Source organism: Rhea americana, unplaced genomic scaffold, assembly GCF_003343005.1.
Source record: "Rhea americana isolate MKP2758 unplaced genomic scaffold, rheAme1 scaffold_24, whole genome shotgun sequence".
Classification (NCBI taxonomy): domain Eukaryota; kingdom Metazoa; phylum Chordata; class Aves; order Rheiformes; family Rheidae; genus Rhea; species Rhea americana.
The window spans coordinates 2,628,408-2,655,431 of record NW_028186357.1 but is presented as its reverse complement, the minus strand read 5'-3'; the positions used below and the strand labels follow the sequence as shown (position 1 = coordinate 2,655,431).

The window sequence follows — 27,024 nt, the reverse complement described above, 5'->3', positions numbered from 1 at the left end:
TAACTCAAGATAACTTAGTTGATTTTCATGGCYGGCTTTGCTACTGACTTGCAGTATGTCTGTGGGCAAAATGTGATATTTCTACATTAATTAGTATTTAACAATGCAAGACTTAAAATAATTGAAGTCTTTTTATATTATAAGATGCAGTGTATGAAACTTGGACTCTGTTATAAATCATGAGTACTGGCTACAATGAAGTTAAATGCAAATCTAGGTGTGCTCTCTCTAGGGACAAAATGAAATTCAGTGGCCATTATGGAGGATTTTGTAAAAGTTTTCTCCCACATTTTCAGTGTTTTCAAAGTATGTAGTACCAATTTCAACATATCCTTTCACTCACTGCTGAGATGGCTTGGAAGTACATATGTAAGCACACATTTAAAATTGGAAGTAAGACATTTACTGGCTTGGAGTTGAATCTGAAATACTTAGATTCTTAAGCAGGAAGTTGCTGAAGGATAATTTTTTTTTCACCTGAACATGCCTTGTCTGTCTTCAAAAATGTTTGCATTAGAACAGCACAGCACCTGATTTTGTGTTATCTGATGGCTTCGAAGTCTTTGTGCACCCAGGTGCTGCATTAAACACATTGTGTATTTATTCCCATCCCCTTGACTCTTGATGTTTTCCATAAACACCATAAACTCTCGCAGTCTCGATGCTGGCTTGGATGCTGACTCGTTAAGCATTGATGGTTTTGGTTTCATCATACAGCTGACATACTTATAAACAAATTCACGAATGGGCATATTCTTTCTCCTAGTCCCTCCAGATTTTAAAAGATCGRTATGCCAGGGCTCCATTCCCATATAATTTCATGCACAAAGAACTCCAATTTCACTTGTGATTGCTTGCTTTTTCTAATCAAGCTTTTCATTAGCAACAGTGAAAACTGGGAATTTGTGTAGCAGAGGTTATAGGTGTGCAACTTCAAGTCCTTTTGCAGCTTGTACAATGGTAATTCTAAAGAATGAAACTCGCGGGACGTGTAGTGCATGACCAAAGGTATTACGAAATTGGTGCAACTCTCCTCAGACTGCCATTTCAGTGAATCCACACACTGCTTGCGAAATCACCACCTGTAAGAAATGAGATTATAGGACAGTTTCTGAAGCAGAGTCACAARCGGTGTAAATTGTGCTAATGCCACTGATTTGGATCCTGTCTGTTCCCATTTATTCCTTTTTTTTTCTGAACATAAAGCATTTGCGTAGAAATRGGTTCTGTTCCCAATTCTGCCACTGGCCTGCTAGGCCTGCTACTTTTTAATCTTAGATAAATTGCTTCTTTTCTTTGTGAATCATTTCCTAACCTGTGAAGCTGAGTAATGATATGGGACCTCACTGTAAAACTCTGAGATCAGTGACTGAAAGGCACTGCAAAAGYACTAGTAATTATTAACAAAATGCTAGATAGTGCTTGTTTGTGATGCTGATTTTTYCCCCCTTTGACTCTTTCTGAACAAAGATTTTCTGATGCACTAAAAACTATAACCATACCTTGAAAAACCAAGGCTATGAAAAGAGAAAGTTGGGGAGCATGCCAATAGGAAGAAAACAGCTCTCTAGGAGCAGAGCTCAGCAGGCAGTCACTAAAATAATGTTCTTATTAATAGCAGTGGTAAGCAAAACATAAGTAACTTGGTTAGCATTGAATTTAATTGTTCTTTTAGGTGTCTGACTTAGTATCATCATCAAAACAAGAGAGTCACCAGCAATGATATCTTTTTTTACATAATGAACTTAGGGCAGCAGGGAATCATTTATTTAGACAAATTTTAATTATTCAAGTCTAGCAAATAAGAATTCTTAATGATATCTTCAGCAGAGGACACTTATTGTTCACCTAACTCCTACGCAATATGTACTTTTGAATAAAAAGCCTCTAATATTTATTAAAATGTAACAGCAATTATTATTTAGTAATTGCTGTGATACCTCACATTCTGTGTAAAAGGCTAAATATGCAAATTGGAAAATTCAGCTCTAAGAAAGTTCTGCTGTGGTTGTTACCATAGAACTAAGAATATCTTTGACCCTTTTTCTAATGTAGTTGAGTAACAAAACACAATTATTGCATACTAAAGGAAAACATAAATTCATGGTTTTAAAGATGTTGGCAGATGACCAACAGTCTGGACAGATTTTAAAGGAGACACAGACTCTAGTGGAACATGGTATTTTTTTCCTGCATTCAGATGGATCAAACTTTTGTGTCAATATTCTCTAATGCATTCTGGACTCTGATAATGTTATTGATGCCAGTTGGTGCCTCTTGAATGCTGCAAATCTTAAACTGGTACTTAGAAAATATACTAAATTAATTGAAATCTTTCTGTTCAGCATATTAAATTAAAGGATCTGGGAGCTATTTAGCATTGTTCAGCTCCTGCTTGCATGTTAATGTTGTGCGTGTACAGCAGAACTGTGGTTAGAGAAATTTATGGTAAATTGGGCTGTGTTTCGATTTCCGTGGACTGAGAAATTTCAAAATCTGCATGTAACTGGAYAGATCCCTTTGGTTCCCCTGGCACAACCTAGCATATATGGGACAAAGTTATGATCTACAAATTATATCTGTGGTAAAATCCGGATTGCCAAATAGAAAACTAAACTGGCGCAAGAACAGGCATGTCTTAGGGAGGCAGTGGCTGCGATGCAGTTAGTTCTTAAGCTGTCTTCCTTTCTCTGTGGTATTTTTTGTTGCTGTGAATGCCTGCAGCGGGCTCCTCACAAATACAGAAATGGCAAATACTTGTACCACTGTGTGGGGCTGCGTGTGACCATAAAAGAGCTGGCTACATCAGGCAAACTTGTGTAGCTGTTTCTTATGCTGCCATTTTATCTGTGAACAGTAGAGGCCTTGGCTGCCCTGAGCTGCCACGCGTGGAGCTTTCCCTGGCCTTTGAACAGTGCTAAATCTGCTTCTTTTGAAAAACAAACAAACCCRGCTCAAAACAAGGCTGAACACGAAAAGACACCTAGCTCTTCTACAGATAGCAGGTTTGTGCCTTAGCCGAGAGAAGGTCTGACGGGGCCATTTTTCATGGCCCCCTGCCCTAAAGCCCTGAGCTAAACGTAGTGCACTGTAATTCAAAGGAGCTCGATCTGGACAGAGGGAAAGAAAAAGGAAGGAATAAGGGAGTATGTTGGGGAGGGTTGGCCATCTTTTTTGTCTGATAACAAAGAAGTCATCTAAGATAAGATTTTTTTTTTGATTTTGTAGAACTACTCAGTCTAGAGAAACAAGCTACTGTCAAGTAGTTGCTTCCTATCTATCTCTTGTCCTTTAAAAACAAGGAGGACTGGGGCTTGCAGTATCTCAGTGATAAAACCAACAGCTTTCTAAACACAAATGCCCACCAGAGCTTCCCCTGCCTCCTCTGCATTCCCCAATAGGTCAGTGGCATACTCTGAATATCCCAAGTGGATTCTCTTATGTCATGTTTATCAGGGTTGCCCTGGGCTGCTAATATGTTTTGGATTGTTTGTGCCACACATGACATACGGGCAGGTTTTCATTTTGGTGAAAGGTGATCCCTAGGAAGGAAAATGTATTATGTCAACAGGCCAGTAGCAACGATGGCCCAAAGGCAAATTCGGTGTAGTCGGGGATTATTTAATTATTATGGTTGGCTAGTATACTGGCCAACCCCCTAGAAATGTTTCTGGGTAAGTAAAGTTGTTTGCAGCAGCAGGTGACTGCTCTGACAGCCTTCACATGGTTAGCACTCTGACACTTAACCTAGCACTCATTTCCCATGAACTCGTAGCTTGGACTGCAGCTTAACCACTGTGCTGCTGATGCCAGTTCTCACTTCGAATTCTGAATCGTGCAAAAATCATAGATAGTGTGTACCCTGGGGAATATTTCTCCTCCTCTATTTTTGTAAAACCAATCCTGGAATTTAAGTTTTGTGATTAGCGTGAGTGTTCAGCTCAGCACTCTCTGAAGAGCACCAAAGGGAATTTTGTCATAGGCCCTTTTCAGAGTTCCTCCTGTAACTCTGTGCATATCCTTCTCCTGGCATGGCCTCTTTGTCTGGCCCTTTGCAGTGGTTGTTAGCTGTAGCCAGAACTAATCCATCTCCCTTTCTTTCCCTGCTTCAAACACGTCTATCTTGTGTTAGAGCTTTGAACGGACTGGAAAAGAAAAGTCAACTGTTTGAAATGAAAGAAGAGTGCAGAGAACTGAGATGAGCGCACACACACAGAGAAAATGCTTTTGAAGAGGGAATAGGTGGGAGGAGAAGAAACACCGTAGGCTTTTAATAAGTAGTTTAGTTTTATTCTTGTGCTATGTTTGTTTCACGTTTGCTAGCTCAGATTGAAGGGATTAGAGGTTGTGTAGATTTTACATTCAGGTCCCACTCAAGTGTCCAAATTCTGTGTGTTTCAGGCAAAAGTATATTATTCCTTTTTTCTTCTCCTAGGAAAACAGAATATGGTTTATTTTCACTGCCCTCTCGCAGACCTTACTTTGCAAACAGATGCAGTAGCTAACCTCCAGTTCTAAACAAAAAAGTGAGAGAATGATAGTGTCTAATTCTGTCGGCAGTGCCTCACTCAGTGTTACTCTATTACAAAGCAGCTTTTTTCTTCATCACACAATTTCCTTTGAAGACCAGCCATGAAAAATTGACTGGTTCACATTATTCCTAATCGCAACTCTCCAGATTGCTTAAGGAGGAATTTTACTACTGTAAAACTTAACCTGAGATGTCATGGGAACTAAGCCTCAAAGTGAGTCTCAGCTTCTGCAAGGAAAGATTAGGTGCTTTATCTCCTGTGGTGTGAAACACCTTTGAATTTCCTAACCTAACCTTTTGATACTGGGTTCTCTTCTCTTCAAAATTCAGCTCCTAAAATTGTTTGCATTGCATCCAACAACGAAAATGTGTTGTATTTTGAGTAAAATTAGCTGCTGGTTTAGTAGCAGTTTCCAAAGTATGTGTATGTAGAAAACGACTATCCTTGTTAGATTTGTCTGTTCTTTGAAGAATCAAACCCAGGCACTGAGGTCCATGCGTGGACTCTCCAGGGTCAATATTCAGGCTGCACCCAGCTGTCACTTGCAAGAAGAAGCAGGACTGTGACGGGAAGGGTAACTTGAGGCTTGGGCAGAGCACAGATCCAGGCACAACATCACTGTTGGGCTGCCTCTTTCTGGGGTATAAAGGGTAACGAAGAGAGCAAACAACATCCTGAGTACAGAGATTAATGTTTGAGTGCAATATGATGCCAGTTCCAAGTCAGACTGCTTCTTGTGGTCTGGACTGTGTTCTCACACCTAACAAACATACTGAAACCCAGATTGTCTGGGTCAGAGACCTCTGGCACTTCTCATGGCTACAGCTGTTGCTCTGTCTGCCTCGTACAGAGACCTAGTAGGTAAGCGAGAAACTTTTAAATGAATCTGTCTTTTCTGTTCTTTGTCACTGACCCGTTCAGTTCATCTGTAGGCCAGAAACAATAAATAGCCATGCAACAAGGCTTAATTAATCAAGAGTTTGTTAAAAGAGMCCAGAGAGCTCATCTTAAAGCATGTCAGAATTGTCCTTGACTTTATTTCAGTTTATATGGCAAGCCCCATCCTCGTGTGTTTCACAGCATTCACTTCTGTAGAGACGATGGAAAAACAAACCCTCCTAATAAAGTCCTGCCTCGTGCCTTGCTGTTCTGAGGCATTAGATGGAGTTGGTCGTCTTTATTTGTTTAGTGTCTCTAAGCAGGCAAGGTTTGTTTTGCCTCTGGAAGGAACCTTGTGAATGAGAGATCACAAAGTGCTGGACTTTACACTCGCTTTAGGCTAGCATAGCCTCCTGTATCTTGGAGGAGTTGCTCCTAATTTAGAACAGAGAACAAAATTTTTGGTGGAGGAGAAAATTAGGCTCAATGCCTTTTAGAGTGATGGGCATAGGCATGAGGATTTCTTTTTTGGATTACTATAGCTTGACATGCGATATGCTTTGTACCTCGAATGCTAAAGATAACGAGAGGAAAATAAACAAGTTGTATTTATCAGGGGACATAGCCAAGATTCTCAAATATTGTTTGTTTAGAGTTTTGAAGAGAACCAGTGCTGAGATTTTTGCCTGGATTGTGCCATCTCAGTTGCTTGACTGCCCTGCCTGCCTTTAAGTTCCAGCCTTGTATCCAAGTTCTTTGATTGTTGTTTAACAACTACAGGTGAGGAAAAAGAAATCTCCCTGAACTCAACACTATTTTGTGCTTCTTGACCTGTTGGCAGGGAGGTTTCAGGATGTGACTGGAAAGAATGTACTAGGATTAACTGGTAATGCACTTGTGAAAAGGATAAAACTATTTGCTGAAGTTACCTGCGAAACTATAGGCCTTTAGTTTTGCCCTTTCTTTTCCTTTTCTTACTAAGATACATGTGGCATGGAAAGGAAAAGCCTACATRTTGAACTTGGGACTTTTGCACATTAGTGTGGGAGAAGAATCATAGAACTGCTAAGCCATCCCACAGTTCCRTATTGCATTTGTCTATAGTGTTGGGTTTTTTTGTTTTGGTTTACTTGTTTGTTTGTTTTAGTGTATTAGGTTACTATCAAATCRCAGCTAGTTCTTACTGAATACTGAYTGTTTGCATGCATGGGGTGTTACATATTTATGTATTTTAGTGTCGCACCACTCTTGGGAAAGTGRTGTGTCTCTCCGGTTGATTTAAATCAAGATTATCTCTCAAATTAAAATTTTCCAAATGTTTTTTCTTAAAAATTTATGCACATAAATTTTCTGGGTGTCCATGAAGATGCCTTGGTGAACTGTCTGACATGATGCATATTAACCTGTCTGTCTTAGTTTATGGAAGCCTTTATTTTATTTGGTTCTGCTTCAAAATGTGGATGARATTTTTGGAAATGCAGCCATCTTCAATTTCTCTCTGCTAGAACTGTCTCTTTGCAAAAAATACATTATGTTGGAAGGCTTCCTGTGCATATGTTGTCTGTTTCCAATGCTATCAGGAGATGCTGTCCATTTTAGAACATTATGCTTCGTTCCTTCCTAAAGAAACATCATACTTCTGTGCCAAGTTTGCAATAATGCTGCAGCCAATAATCTAGCTTTTAAAACACTGATCCAAGGATAACAGCAGTAAGGGGGGGCTGTAGGCTCTTCTACGCTATCTTTTCCAGATAGCCCAAGGTGTTTGACCCCATATGAGGTTTACTATGTTTAATCCTGTGCATGCTCATTAGTATTAATCAGAGTGAAAGTGGCCTATAGATAACRCTGGTGTCTGGACATTCACTGGTGGGTTCTATTCACAGGTTTGGTGCTGACTTGCCAAATTCCTCACTTCCTCACACTAACTCTGAAGTGTTCCTCACTTTATTCATCTTACAATGATCATATGCTTTGTGCAGTCTGTTGTAACTGCAGTTAATTGATGTTAAATAATTAATAAATATTTGCGATCCTCTGAAGGAGCAGGGTCTCAGTGTGCAAAATGTCATTCCTGCATGAGAAGCTGTACCTGCTTTGAGAAGCTGGCTTTCTGCAGGCGGACTGAAATGATGTGCTGCCCTGTTTGCAATGACTGGTGCATGCTGTAAAGCTGAGTGTTCTCTTTATCCCAGTTCACAAGACTGCTCCTCCTGTAAGAACAGTTCTGTATGTTGAAAGCAGCARTTAAACCAAAATGCATCAGCTGGCCTACATGTTGGGAACATGATTCAGAAAGGAGACATTGTGWATGGGGGCCATCGCCTAAGCTCTCTGCTGTGGCTCTCCTCATYTGTCCTCTTCCACTCTTTAATAATTTTGAACTGAGTCATGGAGAACAGCTGTRCTTACTTCTCTGTTCACTTTCTCTCATAATCTAACAGCTTTGTAATGACCCATTAATTTATGCCAAATGTTTGAATTTCTTCTTCATGCATGTGCTGATCCCTGTAGTGGAGACAACACCCTTTTGTTCCTGCGCTTTGTTGTGTGCGCAGGAGTGCAGTGGCTATGTCTTTGAGGCAGGAAGAGGAAAAGGCTGATGAGTTGTGAACGTGCACAGCAGTGGGCAGAAAAGTTCTGCATAAAGTTCACCAAAAAAACCCCCTCAGACGAGTGCTGTTTAATTGCTTTATAAATCAGATTGTAAATTTGTATGTGGTATGTGTGGGTCAAAAATGGGGGAGGGGGAGTCTGTTTTTACAAATGGGCTCACCTTTTATAGGGAAAAAAGTTTCCAATTAAATTCAGAGCAGAGCTGTAAATAATGATGGCCTGGTAATTGCTGTACCAACTTAGATGAAAGTATTACCTAGTTATTAAATGTCAACAGGTTTCATAAACAGCAGAAGTCTTTAAGTTGACATAAAGAAGGCCTCTCTGGAGGTCAAGTGTTTCATTGTAAATATCAGATTTATTGTGCCTCACTGGAGAATGTGCTGAAAATGGAAAGGGAARATGTCACCATAGATCTTCAGAATGTCTCAATAAAACAGAGGAGCTGTTGCTGCCTGCAGTAAAAAGCTTTTGACTCCTTGAACTAACTGTTGACAAACTTTATTCAGTACATGCTATGCTGTTAACAAAATGTTCATCTTTCAGGTCAGACTATGACGACTGGAGACCAGCCCTCGCCAGCTTGCTTCAACCTATCCCATTCCCCAAAGAGTAAGCTTGCACTGTCTTAGTATTTACTGGGTTGTTCTTGTTACTGTTGGTTTATGGTGAAATATCACATCAGGTGAAACTGATGGTACCAGAAGYTTTGTGCTCTTCCTGTTGATTTAGAAATGAGAATTGATTTTGGCTAATGTAGAGAAACCTGGAATTTTCCTCATTTTCATCTTCCTTCTCCATTTTTCTAAGATGATCCTGAAGAGAAAAATGGTTAAGTAGACAAACAGGAAAGGAAGAAAAGCTTGGAAGGAGGAGACTAGAATGAGAGATTTAGTGGAGGAGGATGCTTTGCTGGCGTCACTGGGACTCAAACCATTTGTATTTTGCATTAAATGAAGAAGCTATGCTACGGATCAGCCAGGCTCCCTCAGAAACCTATTAATGAACAGTAGTGTTTATAAAATGCAGACCTCTATGGACAAACATTACAACCTGTAATTGTACAATTTGCTAGCTTATCGCATCCCCTAATGACCTGGTGCCTTGAATCAGAAAGGTCTAATCCTCTGTGCCAGGTTACCTGGACTACGGCAAGGGCTTGGAAATAGGCAACAGGGGCGTCATTTACCAAAGTCAAACTTAGGTCCTGGGGGAGGTGTAAACCATATCATGATGCAATGCACTTCATAGAATGACCATTAATTGCTTTACTGATGTATGATGTTAATTAGTTGTGACCGTACCTTAACTGCATTGCAATTAAGAATTCAACTGGTCTTGGAGGTAGCTAAAATTCTGTTTGTAATTATTTAGTTGTATTGTAAGTCTTTCACTTACCTTCTTCTGACCCAAAGCTCCCAACAAGGTTAGTCAGCCTTATCTAAGACGGGAGTCAGGAAGAGCGACAAGATTCATACCAACTGTTTTTTTTTTTTTTCATTTGTTTCCTAGATAAATGAGATTTTTCTTGTTCTTTTTTGGAAAGATCGTTCTTTCTGTGTCTTGTGTGTTGCAGTTGCTTAGGAAATCCTTCTACTATTTTGAAAGAATTGGGGGATTAAAAAGTTTGTTTGTTTGTTCTTTACTCTCCTCTGTAAATCTTCATACTCTTCTGCTTTAAATTTCAGGGCACTCGCGCAYGAGAAATTCACAAAGTAAGTTTGTAGTATTGTTTGTTTTATTAAGGAGGATGATTACTTATAATAGTTGTACTAATCAGTACGATAATGCGTTATTCAATATGAGTTTCTAATGTTTTATATCTGAGAGGCTGTGAGCATATTCTCTTGCAATAAAACATATGTAGTTTTGTTTATAATTTACTGTGGCAACAGGAACCCAAGGACTAAAGACAATGAACACTGATGGAATTTACAAATGAGTTTGTTACTGCACATATCTGAAAGCTTTCCTATTTTAAGTAGACACTGTCCTTGGTAATGAATTTTAGACCTCCTACTTCTTTCCTGTGGAAGCAGTTCAACTTGTTTCTCTCTGAAGTGCATTAATATATATTATTGAAAGTGTAATCTAGGAGAAGTGACACTTGTGTGAATTCTGCAACGAGTAACTGCTTATTCTTTTTTTTTTTTTTTTTTTTTTTTTTTTNNNTTTTTTTTTTTTTCCTCCCCCCAGGGAGCTGAAATATGTGATTCAGAGATTTGCGGAAGACCCAAGACAAGAAGTGAGTTTGTTTCCAATTTATTCAAAGTGTTAGTTGGAGCGACTGACATACACCTGTTCAGAAGATCACTTCTTAAGTAGTTTGTTTCAAAACATGATGTGGTTTTACTGAGTTTTTTATTCTTTTAGGGAGTAATATTTACTCAGGACAGACTGTCTTACTATAATTTCTTGCCTTATGTATAAACATGCCTTGTCTGAGATTAGTTGAGGTCCTTGCTTTGCAGTAAACTGCAACTAGCAAGATTTTCTCACTCTGGTTCTCCCCCAGCTTTTCATCTTTCCTATGAAAAAGAGAAGCAAAAGCTGTGGATCTTAAAAAATAACGGGGTTTATTTATCAATGTTCAGTTATATTGTATGCAAGTGACCCCAATTCTCATGAATTCAGAGGAAAAAGGGGTTGGGGGTGTCTTACTGGAATGAATGCATAGCTGTTGTCTCCTGGTGGCTGACTGGGTCAGAGCTGCATGTGTGACTTGTTCAATATAATCAGCAGAGGCTGAGTCAGAGGAGGCTTCTCATCCACATTAATTTTCAGTGTCAGCATAGAGGGAAAAAAAGCTACCCTGAACTGTGGATAAGGAGACTGCCTTGTCATCATTGCCCAGAATTCCTGATTTTTGTTGTTATAGTCTCTGTGAGCAAAAGTCACCCTTGTCAGTTGAACTGAGACTTCTTGTCTTAGAATGGCACCAGGGTTTGATTCATCACAAGTGTTACGTGCCAAAATGGAAGAGCATGAACTTTTGCATCTCCCACACATACCTGAAAAATTGAAACAACATCTGTGTGTCCTTTTTAAAAAAAAAAAAAAAAAAAAAAAAAAAAAAAAAAAAAAAAAAAAAAAACAAAACCCACCCAAAACCCCATTTAAAAAAAAAAAAAAAAAAAAAAGTGACTTCACTTTTGCAGTGTGGGACTAGATATAATAATCCCTATAGTATGCAAAATTTAGACTAATGATTACACATGTGATTATGTGTTCAAATTCTTTTGTGCAACTTCTACCTCATCTGTCCCTGTTAAATTTTCCTTACTGTTTTTCTTAGCCCTGGTGCTGGTCAACTTTTATTAGAGCAGGAATAATAATAACTTGGCCTAATTAGAATGAGTGAGCCATCATTTGCTGCATTTAGTATTCGAATCACATCAGAAGTATAGACACATATGCTGGGATGACAGGGAAAGTGGAGGAAGCTCAGGAATTTGAGTCTTTTTTATGTAGTTGTCATTTTCAAGAGAAATGAGCTTTTCTAGATTATAGCTGTTATGTGTTTGATTTGTGTAAAGGGAATTAAAAAGGCCATGCAATTAGCATGTAGTAATGGTATATCTTTGCTTGTACTGAAAAACTGATTCTGTGAGTGATGATTTACCTAAGCTCTGTAAACTGGAACACTAATCCTAAAAACTGACGGCAGTCCTCAGTTTTGTAGAGTTACTGCTGTTGAAGATGCTAGTGATTATTGGCAGGAACCCTAACCCTGACTATTTCACTTTTTCACAGGTCCACTCATGTTTGCTGAGTGTGCGGGCTGGCAAGGACGGCTGGTTCCAGCTCTACAGCCCTGGAGGAGTGGCATGCGATGATGATGGAGAGCTGTTTGCCAGTATGGTACGTGTCTGCAATAATGTGAGTTTAGTAACTTCTTTGCAGTAAGTCACTGATCTATAGTGATAAGAAGCTGTACTTGCTTTTGTCAAAAAAGATATGAAAATCATGGTTCTGTAAATCACAAGTGCTTACCAGAAAATCTAAACCTTTATCTAATCAAATCTGTTGAACTTGCTTGCAGTGGCAATTTGATTAACATGTTAACTTTCTCTTCTCAAACTTTGGTCTGTTGTTTTTAACAGTAATGTAATGCACCAAACTGGGCATAAATACATGTATATGAGTGTATGTGTATGTGTGTGTTTGTATTTATGTGTTTTTTATATATATGTAAAACTCCTTAGAGACTATGAGCAGCCAGGGGAGATTGTTCTTCATATGCATCCCTACAGTTTTTATTTGTAGGCTACCATGGAATATAAAAACAACAATAACATTGAATTATTCAGAGCATAGACAGGCATAAAAACGTTTTAGCAATTGCTCTGCTCAGTTTCATTGCTACGGGAAGGTGTAATTAGAGACCAACATTCTATTTTCCCCATTTATTTCTTTTGTAACTATTAGGAAGACTGGACAGAAAATAACAGATTTCAATCACTGATGCTGACACAGTCTTCCTATACAACCTATGTCAAATCGCATAGGTCACAGTGTGTCTTAATTCTCCATATGTCAAGTAAGATGGGAATTATATTACTTCCCTGCTATGGTTAGAGTAAAAAATATCTGGGTATACACTGAAGTGACTTTCAGTGGGATCTATACTCTTTATCTGAAATTCACTGAAGTAGATAATGTACAAAGACTGTTCACTGAAAAGTTGGTCTGTTTTAACTGATTCAATATATTTTTATTTTTAAAAAAGAAAAATTATCTAGAATTAAAACATTTCTCCTGAGAGCTTTTGTGGTCCAAGATATTTACAAGCATCACGAGAAGGTGCGCGTGAGAAAGCACATTGCTAACACACATATGCAGTATTCCATGCCCTTTGAAATGATGTCAATAAATACTTAAAAGCTGCTAATAACTAATCATAAAGTTTGAAAAACATACAAGAAGGGCCTTACACTAATCTTAGTGTCAGTATTTTCTGTCATTCAAGAAAACCTCCAAAGTTTGATGATAACAAATGCATGAAATCCTTTTTGATTTGAAGCTCACTTTTTTAAAAAAGCTTCTGAGTAGATGGTGTTTAAGAATAAAGATTTTGTGTTTTTATGAAGGCCTTGCTGGTGATGAAGCATGAATGATCTGCATAGAATTGACTCTTTTAGGGGACAGTTGTAATATTTTCAGCAGTTTTGAACATAGTTCAGGCAATACTTTGGACCAACCAGACCAATGAACATATTTACAGTTTTCTTGTAGAGTAGTAACAATGTAGTTTCCACAAAACAGAGCCCTTAACTGCCTAGGTCATTGGAAACTAGAAGTTCTCATGTATGGATCTGCTAGCAAGCTAGTGAATCAATAGCCTGGGATATAAAACAGAGACTTTGAGCTAGGAACCAGAAATCCAGTTAATCTCCAGTGCTTGTGAATGGGGAAGGAGGTTGCCAGCCTTTTTTGTGAGGATAGACTGTTACATCTAACTTGTATGAGCAGCTTTGCATTTCTGCTACAGATATTACTATGTGCAGAAAGCATTGGATGCTTTCTGGAGATATGAAAGTGTCTGTAGAACCTTTCTGTCAGTGGACTCAAAAGAGTTAATAAAGAGATGTTCTCAGCATGTCTTTCCATTCAGGGAAAGCTGAGCAAAAGGGAAAGCAAGATAGTGCTCCAAGAGCATCAAAGCATATGAAGTTGTCCCTGACTTAGGGCTCAGGGCACTCTTGCCTGGACCACTGGATTTTCTTAAGGCACTTGTTCCTTTCCCAGTCACCTTCTTTTTGTTCAGTCTGAACAGGTGATTTTGTCCCTCATCGCCGTTAACTTAGGCTACTGTTCAGCAGCGGAATGCCAGCACCACTGTCTTTTACTCAGACATCCAACACATGCAACCCTTGTTTTCCAGTTGGCGCTTTCCAGAGAAACTGAATTGCAAACAGATATGAAAGCTGCCTCTCCTGTGGTTCCCCTGGAACAGGGTTYGTCTTATTACCAGGAGCTGGGACAATTGCACAGCTACTCTGAGGCTTCCCTGGGGACGCTCTGTGAGGGCTCTGTGCTGTCGGCTGAACTCCTTCAAGGAGGAACATGACCTGCTCCCTCAGATCACACTAGGCATCACCTTTCTCAAAAAGTCATCTCCAGTCAGCATTAAAGCTGCTGAGAGATTGCAGCTGTAATAGTGATGGAGATATCCTTTTCTTTAGTTTTGTTGCAAAATACTTCTATTTGTTTGACTGTAACGATATCCCTTCCAGAGGCATATGTTTTCTTAGACTTACACCTCTAATCTTATCTCTCTTTCTCAAATAGGTTCATATTTTAATGGGATCCTGCTATAAAACAAAGAAGTTTCTGCTTTCACTGGCTGAAAATAAGTTAGGCCCCTGCATGCTGCTGGCTCTGAGGGGTAATCAAACAATGGTAGAGGTAAGGCATAAGCATAAATAGTCATGTAGGTTTACAGGCTGTGCYGAGAATTTTGTACTGCCCTTCCCAGAATTAAATGTAATGGAACTAGAGAAGTGAAGTTCAGCTTGGTGTCAGATCAAACAATTGCAGCAGGAAGTTATGTTCCTCTTGATTAAGTGGACTGGAATACTGTTGCTCTACAGATACAAGTATGAATTACAAGAAAGGTGGGTGTAGGTCTTTTTGGAGACAGACGTTGTTCAGTTGGAGAGACTATGGTGTTAAGTAGTTTTTCACTAAGAAATGGCAGTGATTGTATGGGCTGTAGCAAGGGATCAGAATACAGAACAATGAGGCCTTTTGACAGCTAAATGCCTGATGTTTGTCTTAAAGTTTTGTAGTCCACCTGTGAAATTAGCAATGCATAAAAGTGCATATAAAAAACAGTTTATTTCATCAATATGCATTTTGAGTGCTTGGGATAGGTTATCTTTCTTGGACTAGCAGTTTATGCATATTATTTTTCTGGGTGCCTAAAGAAATGGAAAGAGTTACAATTTTTCATTGATTTATTTCTCTGCATGCTAATTTAATACAATAAATAAGAGGGCATGTACTACAGAGTTAGAATATAATGTTGTTTGATTTTTTTTTCATTTAAAAAGCCATAAAAATTATGGAGATAATAAAATCTTTACCATGTCATTGCAAATCAAATGTATGTAGCTGAAGATGACAGGCAGTGTGAAGAGGCCAGCTTGTGGCCTAAGCTACTGGGACCATTAGGGTCTAACTTACTCCCGGCAGCCCCTCGCCCAAGGGTGAGTCAGGCGTGTTCCCAATGAGAAAGAGGCTATTTTGGCCACAGTGGCTGACTCCAGAGTCATCCTCCTTTTTGGAGTTTCTCAGACCCTTCCCCATCCTCCCTCATAGCACGGATATACTTAACATGCATTCTGCATGCACCGAAAATCCATCGCGTAAGGAACGGCGTGGCGCTAACGCTCGTGTGTAGAATCTGCCGCTCTGCCGTCCCCCTGGCGYGCCTGGGAGACACTGGATCGATTGTACGTGTTCAGAAGAGGGCTGTGACACGAAGCCGTCAGCCAGGACTGATGCAAAGTAATTGCACGTCTCAGTCCAAAGCAGTGGGCACTAATGGAGGACGGGATAGAKAGGCTGACTTTCAGAGAGCAGAGTTCATTCTTTACCAATAAAAATTTAGTTTTTTGTGCTGGAGGATCAGTAAAAGTTGCTAAAAGCCTCTAATCTAGCTTGCATAATGCATACTCTAAAAAATTATTCATTAATTTACAATAGGATGCCCAGAGTAATAAAATATTAGGAAGAAACTGAGTATAAGCACTGTAGTGACCGCTCTTCATTATCATTCTGCTGCTAGATTTTGTGTTTGATGCTGGAATACAACATCATCGATAACAATGACACCCAGCTCCAGATCATCTCTACCCTGGAAAGCACAGACGTGGGAAAGAGAATGTATGAACAGCTGTGTGACAGGCAGAGGGAGTTAAAAGAGCTGGTATGTTGCCCTGCTTGCAGTATTGCCATAGTGCATTGTACTCTGTACTCCCCAGAAATGGAGATACAAAGACAGACAAGCAGGGTGTGAAATTCCCAGTTAACAACAGGATGGGAGCAGTATTCAGAGGATTTTACTATGCATATATCTTGTGTGTGCTATCTATTGATGTGTCTGATCCCATACTATGTTCCTGAATGATATTCAATAACCTGTTTAGAATCTGTGTGAAAGAACAAAGGTGAAATTCTACTGTCTTAGATCTTAAAAGTCAGCTTGTCAAATCCTGCCACCTTTTGACATAAGAGTAGCAAATGGCTCTAGCACTGGCCAGCATTTCCTAATACTCTGATTTGCACACAATTTCACTGGGAGGTTTTTTAGGTCAGAGCAAAGGCCTCTGAGAAATTTATTTTTCCTGATTTTTAAAGGCAAGGTCTACAGTTTCAAGGTAAATCTGCTCTCATTAGCATTCTTTTACTGATGCAAATATACCCATAGTCTCTTCCTTCTCGCACTTTTCCTCTCCCCCCTCAAAAAGAATATGCTTTTTTTAAAGTCAAATAAATTATTTTGAGCTGCATGGTCTCACCGAATCCTGGCAGCCTGAACCAGACAAAATGCTGACCCGTGTCGCGAAGACCACTAACTACTTTGAGTAAAGTCCCTTGGGTAACAATAGGCCTGCATTTAGCACACAYACACAAGAAATCTCTCATTGCAGAAAAAGCAGGGAAGAGGTGGAAAGCCTGGGAGGGAGCTTGGAAATCAGGGCAGGGTTTGTACTAGTAAAGAGCTTGCCATACTTCAGTTGATCAGAGATGTATAATAGCAACTTGTGTAACCAAAATATGTTCTTTCTTACAGCAAAGAAAAGGTGGTCCCACAAGGTTAACACTGCCATCCAAGTCAACAGTAAGTTAATCATGTCAATAGAAAAAAAGCTTTCTCTTTTTATTTTTAAACATTATTGATTTGTTTGGCCGTGTGATATAGTGGTTTTGGTCAGTCAAGAGGGGAGCCATTGCACTTGCTTGTTCTTCAAAACTGGAGTTTACACACGTGATGGAGCGTTTCTGCTCTTAGTTCTGTGCAGCTGTTTCCAGTGCGAGTACATGCATCAGGCTGACAGATTTATATTGGTGCTTGGATTTGAAATTTACAGTAGAATTCAATGGTAGGTTTGGAAACTGGATTTTACATTTGAAAAAAGCAGATTTCAGAATGTCCGGTTCTGAATTCTGCACATTAAAGCTGAAAAGACAATATCACTAGTACAGTTAAGACTGGTGTAAACCCAGACTGACTTCACTGAAGGCAGTTACTGGGCCAGAGCATAGTTTGGATCTAGAATTTGTAATGGAACATGCATTAAGTTAAAAGGCCTATCTCCCACATTTGTTCTGTCAGCAAAGCCTCCGTTTCTCACACACAAAGAAAAGATACACACGCAAAGAAAATTTTTGTCCTAATGTCTGGGTATATTTTTCCCAGGGTGTGTGAAGCAATGCTGCCACAAGAGTCCAGCTGCTTGCCAAACAAACAGAAACTTCTCTGTGTGGTTCTCTATTACTGTAAACAAGTGGTGTAATTGTGCAACTCTTGCTGGTTAGCAGTATCAGTAACACCGCTGCAGATGACTGCAGGCTGAAGAAGTGATTATCTTATCAATCTGGTGTTTGCTTTCAGGATGCAGACCTGGCCCGCTTACTAAGCTCGGGATCTTTTGGAAATTTGGAAAATCTCAGCCTGGCCTTTACCAATGTAACAAGTGCTTGTGCTGAGCACCTCATTAAACTGCCTTCACTCAAGCAGCTGAACCTGTGGTCAACTCAGGTAAGGGCTTTGCAGAGCGAAACTCAGAGCAGGAACAAACGCTGACTAATTCTGAAATTTCACATTACGTCAGCACAAGAAGAATGTGCGAAGAGGCTTGCTTAGAGTGAATTTCTCTTCGTACTATTTTTACATGGTCTTTCTATGGTCTAGCTGATCTTGGAGACTGATCTTCCCTCCCACCCCACCCCACCCCATGTTATGAAAGATTGCTGTTGTCCTGGGTTGAATGTTCTAGTTAGGCGTTGTTGGTACTGTGCATTTTACAGTACATGTGCCAGTGGTTGTCTGAGAAGTGGTTATGCTTTCACTCCTTTAGGACAAAAAATAATGCTGTGCAGCTTATCTAATCAAGTGAAACATGTGCAGTCTTTGCAGTCTGTGTAGCAAATTGTCTTGAATGCTGATTAACTAGAATTCAAAGAAAAAAAGTCAAATAATGAATAAATAAAAGGAAGCTACAGTGATAATGCGGTTATTTGGTAAGCAAAAAAGGCCAACTTACATGAACAAATTATTCAGCAGTTAATTGAAAGAGCTTTTAAGATTAGATTTTTCTTCTACTTTTCCCTGTTCGTTTGGGTTTCTAGGATTCTCTGCTGAATAAATTTTCCCCAGGTATTGTTAGCACTTATTTGTAGTGCTCACTGAAAATATGATTGTTCCTATCACAACTACAAAAAGCAGCACTTTTTTTCACTGAAATGTCATCTAAATATCTTGACCTATTTTTCTAACTACTTTTGTATCACAGAAATTTCCTCTTTTTGTGTGAGGAATGTGAAGTAGAATATGATCGCTTGCTTGTTTTAGTCCTGTCTTGCATCTCCTCTAGGTTTGTCCTAACAACGTAACTTTTTGTATTTGAAAACATTGATGCCTGTTGCTCCAAATGAGTTTGATATTACTGGACAAGACCCTGCTTTTTCGGATAAATTTTTAAAAGAAATTTTAGATTTCATTTTATTTTTTGATATCCTAGTTTTCATTAATAAAGAATTTAGAAACAATAGAAATGAAATGGGGCAATAGAACAATTACCAATCAATAGTACATTGTTCTTGAGACCAAAATAGCTAATTAATACCACTTGCATTGAGGRTTTTCTGTGATGTGGTTGGGAACTGGCTGAGGCCTTCACAACCATCTTGTATGGGCCGGGTGGGAGCTGTCTTATATATAAGTCCAGACTTCAAAGGCACCACTTTTGGTTAAATGATGCCCCATGGTTAAAGCACTGGGTTGCAAATAAGGAGACCTGTATTCAGATCCAGAATCTGGCACAAAATTATTTAGAACCTTGCACAAGTTGCTAAATCTTCCTGTTCCCCATCTGCAAAATATGGATAACACTACTTKCTTTCTCTCCTGTTATTTGAGATTGTAATAAATAATCTGAGTGTGGCTTTCAAGGCTCTTCTGCAAACCTAGTTCTAAGTGTTCCCTGTTTGCACCGAGTTACTTGCACAGCAATACTTGTGCGCTGTTTGAAACCAACTTTGCTTGCACCCCACAGTTTGGAGATGCAGGGTTGCGGCTTCTGTCCGAACACCTCACAATGCTGCAAGTGCTCAACTTGTGCGAGACTCCTGTCACAGATGCTGGGCTGCTGGCACTTAGTTGTAAGTGACCAAAATAAGCTACAGAGGAAATTCATGTGGGTTCAGAGGAATTCATGTGGGTTCAAACAGAAGATTTATTTTTTGGCTACCACGGAGCTGCTTCTGCAGTGATTTAGGATAGGCCATGACCATGTTCAGATTAAACTTCCCTCCTTTCTGCCCACTTGAGTGACCATTCACCTTCAGGACTGTGAAGCAGGACTGTGATCTGAGCCTACCTACACTTTTACTGGCTTAGTATTGGACTTGTTGTCCCAAACTTTACTCTGACCCTTGCTTCTAACTTTACTGATGTCATTTGTCTTGATCTCACGTTCTGACCTGCTGCCCTGGGACTTCCTAGCTTTTTTCAACTCCGTCCTATGGGCGTATTCTCTGGGGAAGTGTCTGATCTTGTGGTGGAGGAGGGGAAGATTGCAAAACAGTGTAGTAATTTATTAGTGAATTTAGCAACATGCACAACAGGTTTCATATTCTGTCTGGTATGTTTTATTCCTGATTTCTGGGGAGTTGAAACTCTGTTTTTATTTGGTTTAACATCAGGGTTAAATAGGACAAGGCAGAGTGGGGCCATCGTGGGCCCATATAAGCCATATTCAGGATTCCCTGCACACAAAGAACTGCTTGACATGCCAGAATGAGATCCTTTTTCTGCATCCAACAGTGTATTATAAACGTCACATACTGGGTTTAAAGGGTTCCTTTAATAGGCTTGATCTTATACAGACATGCCAGACAGGCCAGGAGTTACGGCTCATCTTAGGAAACTATTCTGCTAAGTACTGGAGCCCAAAATGGAAATGGCGGGGTGGGGAGAGGAGAGGGGATTGCTAGATCAGCATGCCCCCTGCATACAACAAACAGAGCACTAAGAACTGACACTATTCAGAATAATATGCAGGAAACTGATTATGAAAAGTTGCCTGAACTCTTTTGAAGTCAGTGGACTTCAGCATATGCTTAATRGCCCTTCCTAAATAGGAACGGTTTCCTGGATGTGGGCCCAAGCAGCTGTTTATCCATTTGTAGTTCTGTATTTTACACTATTCAGCTTTTTCCTGACCGTGCTGCATGTAGTCATGTCTTGTTTATGCTTTGGCCTACTGTAAGCTTGRTATTTTAAGAAAATACTGCATAATCATAAATATATATCTGTGTGTTTTCTTTTAGCCATGAAGAGCCTGTGTAGTTTAAATATGAACAGCACTAAACTTTCAGCGGATACCTACGAAGATCTCAAGGTATTTTAGTTCTGAGTTACGTCTACTCCTTAAGAGAAGTTACTGGTGCAGGAGCAGATTTAGCAAATGCAGTGCAGTAGCACCCAGTGCAGAGAGGACTGGCCCAGTGGAGCGGGTAGCATGAAAGTGATCTGCAAAGGTTTTCGCTGGCTCTAGAGTTGGCTTTGACCTCTGTAGTTTCCTTCTGCAGTCCTCACTGGAAGGATCAAGTTTAGTTGCTTGGGAAAGCCCTAGTCCCCCAACAGGGCAGAAACAACTGGTTTGGGGATTCCAAATAAGGATCATATATTCACGAGGATCTTATAGAGCATCTRTAATGAAAGGAAATACATTCAAAAGTATGGAAGAAACAAGGTTACTTTAAAGAGTGGGAGCTGTTGGATTCTTTTTGAGGAAAATGGCTGAAAACAGCATTCCGAGGTTGTTAGYGCTGATGGGCTCATGACATGTTTAATCAACTTAATGAAAAAGTATGAGATGGAAAAAGAAACTTTTTTAACTAGTGCTATCAACAATGAGGCTTTCTTAAATGAAAGTGTATCAGTTGTTCCTATTGGTGAAACATGAACCAGGTAATATCTAATTCACATCTCTGAAGACATGTCCTGAAGCATTAACAAGACTCAAAGTAATGTGAATGAACAGTATTACAGAACTTTGATTCAGAAAATTAAAGGCATTGAGGTAGGTGTAAGTTTGTCTTGATGCCTTTAGGAGCAGAACTCAACTTTGAACAGAARCACCTGCACAAAGGCCTGATTCTCTGGGGATTGACGTGTAAGATATCTGGTGTTACTATTTGTACTGTGAATTTACAACCACTTCAGCGAAACGCTGTATTAGAACGTAGCTGTGGGAGGGAAACGGCCCCAGGTGSTTTCAGACAAAGACTGTCTCAGATGCATTGGCTCTCATGACTTCATTTGGACTTTTTCTTCACTCTGGTGTTGCGTGAGTCACATGTCCCAGAGTCTTACCTTATAAACGCAAGCGCTCAGAATGAAACTCCACATTATGTTGTCTTGTGTGTTGAAACCTTAGATTGTGCCAGGTTTACTCAAAAAGGTCACAACCTTGGGTTGAGTTTCAAACTTGAGGCAAGTCCTGAAACTGCTTTCAAAATTCACTCCAAATATATATCTTCAGTTTTTGCTGTGGAGCCAGGGTTCTCCTGGGGACTCAGTTTCAATGCCGCTAAATGCAGATTTTTCAAAATCAGCTTTTCAAAACTTGTGTCACAATTGTGTATGCAAAGAAAAGTCCTTGGAATTAACAGCTGGCTTGCAGATGGGTTTCATACAATGGAGCTTGTATYGGGCCCCAAGCGCTTACAGACAATCAAGGTCAACTCTAAATTTGGCCCAGGGCTCTGACATCGAGTCTGTTGAAAGGATCCTCTGCTCCTGCTCCTGCTTCTGAGCCCCTTTGCCACTAACTTCAGGCTGAAGCTCATCTTTTCCTAACTGATTCCCCCTGCTCTGGTCTCACTAACAGCCCTTACCTTACAAGCAAGGGCAAACAGCAAAACTGGCTAGGAGCAAAGTCCTGATGACTGCCCTGAACTGAAAAAGCTGAGAAAAGAGGCAYGTGTCACATCTGCCCCTCTCGCCTCTTTTGTTTAGATTAATTTTAGTGATCATTTTTTAGAGCTGTGTGTATGTAAAGGGAGCTACATTCAAAGGGAGGGTAGTAAGTTGTTTTCCCCTGGGACAGGTGGTTATAGGTCTGTTGTGAACAGCTCAGATTTCAAAGAAAGTATTTTTGATACAAGTTTTTCCTCCTCCTCCCCCTGGTGTGCAGGAGCATTCAGGGCACAAGCCAGTGATGACATTTCCTCTCCGCTCCAGCCCCCACCCCACGAAACACGCCTGCACCACACAGACACCCACATATGTACCAGGCAGGCTGAACCAGACAATAAATAAACACCCACTACTGAAGTCATTATTGCCTAACTGAAAAATTATTTGCTGGCAGTGTCTGTAGGATTGCGACTAGCTCTTATCAAAATATGCACGCACATAAATYGAGCAGTGAGGTAGTAATGACTCCTAGAAACTTCCAACTCCTCAGTTATGCCCTAGCCTAATCAAACGTGTGTGTGTTTGGAGAGAATTAGTCATACAGTTATGGTCAGGGACCGTGGAAGTGACAAGCAAGAAGAGAGCAAAGAGCCTGGTTCTGGTCCATCTTGCACGGGATAATTCAGGAACGATATGTCCAAACGCATGGGAGCTGCGGGACTGAAACTGCACCAAGGCCAGCAGTTACGAATGCTCTCTACATTTATTTTAGCGTGCGGAGGGAAAAATTAAGCGATGACGTGGTGTGGAGGCTGAAAAAAGAGCATCACGTGGCTGGCTACTGAACTTTATTTTTCATACGGACAGGTAGCAAAGCTTGTTTGTCAAGGTCCAGTGGTGAAAGCAGTGGACTCAAAGTCTGGGGTCTGCTACTGGCCTGATTACTAGTGCCGGTGCCTTTTATAGAGCCGCTCTGCGTTGCCACAGGTGTAATTTAGTCTCGCGTTGCCTTTAAGGCTCAGCGTTTCGCTTCTCCATGTCCAGTACCTGCAGGCTTCAAACGTTAGCGAAGYGCCCGGCTCAGGGCTGCGGGGTTTCCAGCGCCCGTACCACGGACGGGGAGGGCCGCAGCACAGACCCCACGGGAACTTTCTGCTGAGTCGTGAACRCTTGTAATTAATTCTGACTTTTTCCTCCCCTTTTGCGCAGGCTAAACTACCCAATCTGAAAGAAGTGGATGTTCGCTACACTGAAGCATGGTGAACTCACCCTGTCTCTGTTTCTCTCTTTTGCTTCTGACAAGAAGAAAAAGATTTTTAAAATGAACCAGAAAAAGAAAAAAAACAACAAAAAAAAAACACTTTTGGCTAATACGTGTAGAGCAGTGAATCCCGGGACTTGGTGATAGGAGTTGTGGTGTGAGGTAGAGGAGTCGCGTGGTGTGCGTGTCGGGGCGGGGGGGACTGAGCGGGCCTGGGCCCTGCCCCATTCTTTGAGCTTTGTAATTTCAGAACGAACATAATTTAAATCGAAAAGAAAAAAAAAAAGACTTTGTAGCAGCAAGAGGATTATAAAGAGGAAAAAACCCACCATTTGTGGATTTTATTTGCCTTTGTGTTTTATGCCGTGTGGAGAAAAAAAATATATTCATTCGTCATTATTTGCCTGGGTTTCCTTGGCTGGGACCCATCCAGTAAGAACTTCTCCTTGACCAGCTTTGTTCCAGAAAAGCAAACTTATGAAATATCAAGAGAGAGGGAAAAAAACAAAACCGAAATGATTTTCACCTCCCTCCCATGTCCTTGCAGTTGTTATGCAAAGTAATTTTGTTGTACATAAGATTTACATAATGCACCTATTTAAGAAAATGGTTCACAAATAACAGGTCTGGGACCTGTCTTTTATTTATGAATTGTTAATTCTTTTACCCTTTTTTTGCGTATAGTACTGTATAAACTAGTTTGCTGTCTTGTTGTTGTTATTATTTTTTTTAAAAAGGAACTGTCCTTGAAGAATTGCCTTTTAGTAATGCATACTGTATTATAGTCCCTCTCTGTCACAACATTCATCGCATTGTCTTTTTAATTTCAAAATGCCGCAAACATTATCAAATAGGAAGGAAAATGTTTATCAAGGGTATGGTTATTGGGGGAGGGGGTGCAGGGTTTAATATAATTCAAATTTCCTTCTGAAAACTTTCTTTAGTCTTTTAAGCCCTGTTAGCTTTAAACGTGGGGGATAGGGAAAATGCAGTGTTTATGTTGCCAATGGGATATTCACAAAACTCTCTACATTTTACAAGTCACCTCTGTTGTTTTTTGTTTACGTCCGATATTTCAAAAAGAGAAAAAAAGCTCTCCCTCCATTTTGTGCATAGGCTTTTTCTTTTCCTTTTTTTTTCTTCTCTTCTCCTCCTTTGCTCCCTTTCCCGTACCTGTTACTGTGCACACATTGTTCTGCACCTTCCTCTGGGGAGACCGAAAAAATAACATTGTGGCTGATCTGATCGCTCTGACCTGCCTGTAAATGTGACTGCTACATTTTCCAAATTTTCTTCCACAACTGCTTAGAAGATGATTTTTTAAAAATTGTGGTTTCTTTTATAACTATGCTGTTGACTTTTTTTTTCATAATGAGCCTTCATTGTACAGAGCTGCTTATTTAAAAAAAGAAAAAGGCAAAACAATTTTTTCTTCTGTTTAACACCTTTATTTTGTTCTTCAGCACCTCAAGGTTTCACATACAGCCAATGTAATTTTTTATATATAAATATATATATATTTAATCTTATTCAATGGAAGCCAAGCTTTTGTTTGTTTGTTCATTTTTTTAAAAAACTTTGTTGCTGTATAAACCACCCCTACCCAAATCATGTTTTTTTTTTTCTTTTTTTCTTTTTGTAACAAAATGAAACAAAACTGAGTCTTAACTCACATAGTGTGCCAGGTTCTTTTTCCCCTTCAAATCCCAAACTGTATGAGGATGCAGTATGGGAAGAAAAAAGAATAAAAAAAGAAGAAGAATTATGCCAACATTTTCCTTAGCACTGTTGCTTTTACCAATGGTTTACTACTACTGTTCTGTAGCTGTGTACAAAGAGATGTGAAATAATTTCAGGCAAAAATAAACTGTAAGTGAATATCTTTTAGCTGCGTGCTTTGTGTTTTCTTTGAAGGAAACTTTCAGCGTCCTGATGCTGTGGGGATCTTTTGGGAGATCAGAGGCGCCGGAGACAGAGGACGCTTGCTCGCTGAGGACGGTGTCGCAAAGAGCCGGCTCCGCTCAGCACACCGGCGCCCCAGTGCTGCCCACGGCGACTGTGAGCTGGGACTCCATCTGCACCGCGGAGGGAAGAGCCAGCAGCGGTCGTGGGCGTTCTCCTGCAGCCCCCGGGCTCTCGGACGCCGTAACCCTGCAGGGACGAGGAGGAGGAGGCCAGCTGAGCCTCCGCATACTCAGTTCCTGCATCCCTCGGGAAGAGCATTTCTCTCTGCATCGTTCCTAATCCTTTGCAGGCCTCAGGAATTGTTGTATTTGCCATCAAAAAKGTTGTATTTGTGGGTTTTTTTGAAGGAGCCATCGCGTGGCAAGTGCCATGTTAGGACCCTAGAGAGCTGCCGTATGGTGGGTGCAGCAGCTGCTGCCTTTGTTGAAAATGAGCTGCTGGCTGAAGAGTGAAAAGCTGTTTCTCCTTAGCACCTTGAGCAAGTTGGYCTCTAGCTCACCATGATCTACGCATCTGCTTCCCTGGCAGATGGTTTGTGCTGGTTGCCTGAAGTGGGCAGTACTGGAAACACTGGGATGTTTCTGGACTCCAGAGGGATTGTATATTTTGAGATAAGTTTCAGAGCAGTGGCCAAATGGAAAATCTGCTCCTCTTGTGTTTTTCCCATTGCCCTTGATAAAGCACTGTAGCGTAGGGGCTTGCAGCCAGCGGGAGATCCAACTGTAGCTCCACAACTGCACTTCCATGCCTGGAAAATTACTAAACTTTTTTTAGCTTTTAAAGAAACAGGCCTCACTTTAAACCAATTCCACTAGATGTTCTGGGGGCCTTCTTCATCACCTRTGTAACTTGCATTTTTAGCTGTATTTCTGTCCTGTTCCACAAAATGGACTTTAAGACACAGAAACACGAGCATTTATAGTGTATTTCCAGCCAAGGTGAGAAATGCTTACAGGAACAGCCATTGATGAAGAAGATAAACATTTCTTCATCTTTTCCCGCTGAAACCATACTACTTTAATGCTAAGGCTGTGAAACTTCAAGTGCTTTCCCCCTAGGTGGTCACTGCTGTGTCTGGGCTGTCTTCTGCAACACGGCAGGCAGTTCTGGCGCTGCACGGCCTTTACGAAACTTTTGCAGGGGGAATGACATGGAGTGAGCAGGGAAGCAGAGTGTGCTCCTGAGCTAGAAACCCTAAGACCTCCGTGAGGCATCTTGGGTGACCTTGACCACATTGATTCTTTGTACGTGGTTCCCTCTCCTGCTAAGTCTGTCTGAAGTACTGAACCATCACGTTTTTGTCCCTACGCTGGCAACAGGCCAAGCAAAATTGGAGCTAGCTAGAAAATGATCAATCTGTTGTTAAATAAAAYAATGCTTGTGGTCTGTCTAGTTTTGCACCAGGTGCCTCTGGCATCCAGCCAGCGGCAATTGTGGAGAGATGCTGCATCCGGATGAGGGATTCTCGTATCGGTTACAAAATGGGAGGATTCGACACGTGCTGTAATAAGAGGCGGTGCACCTCAGCCTGCGCTCCGGAAGGTTTTTCTGAGGTTTTTCTCATACCGGCGCCTGTAAAGTGCCCTTGCAGGTTCACCTGCGTAATGATTCCTTTC

The 27,024-nt window shown here is 40.5% G+C and overlaps 1 protein-coding gene across 1 annotated transcript in view; it reads left to right on the top strand.

Moving 5' to 3' along the window:
* The window catches only part of CMIP (c-Maf inducing protein), a 66,525-nt gene extending 41,195 nt beyond the window's left edge, over positions 1-25,330 (top strand). The window contains exons 11-21 of the mRNA XM_085306472.1: positions 8,574-8,639; positions 9,716-9,742; positions 10,224-10,272; positions 11,781-11,888; positions 14,319-14,435; positions 15,820-15,960; positions 16,828-16,875; positions 17,650-17,796; positions 19,313-19,418; positions 20,589-20,659; positions 23,392-25,330. Coding sequence (XP_085162598.1) covers positions 8,574-8,639; positions 9,716-9,742; positions 10,224-10,272; positions 11,781-11,888; positions 14,319-14,435; positions 15,820-15,960; positions 16,828-16,875; positions 17,650-17,796; positions 19,313-19,418; positions 20,589-20,659; positions 23,392-23,445 — 934 coding nt within the window. The 3' untranslated portion in view covers positions 23,446-25,330. The remainder of the gene's footprint in view (positions 1-8,573; positions 8,640-9,715; positions 9,743-10,223; positions 10,273-11,780; positions 11,889-14,318; positions 14,436-15,819; positions 15,961-16,827; positions 16,876-17,649; positions 17,797-19,312; positions 19,419-20,588; positions 20,660-23,391) is intronic.
* Positions 25,331-27,024: the final 1,694 nt, after the last annotated feature.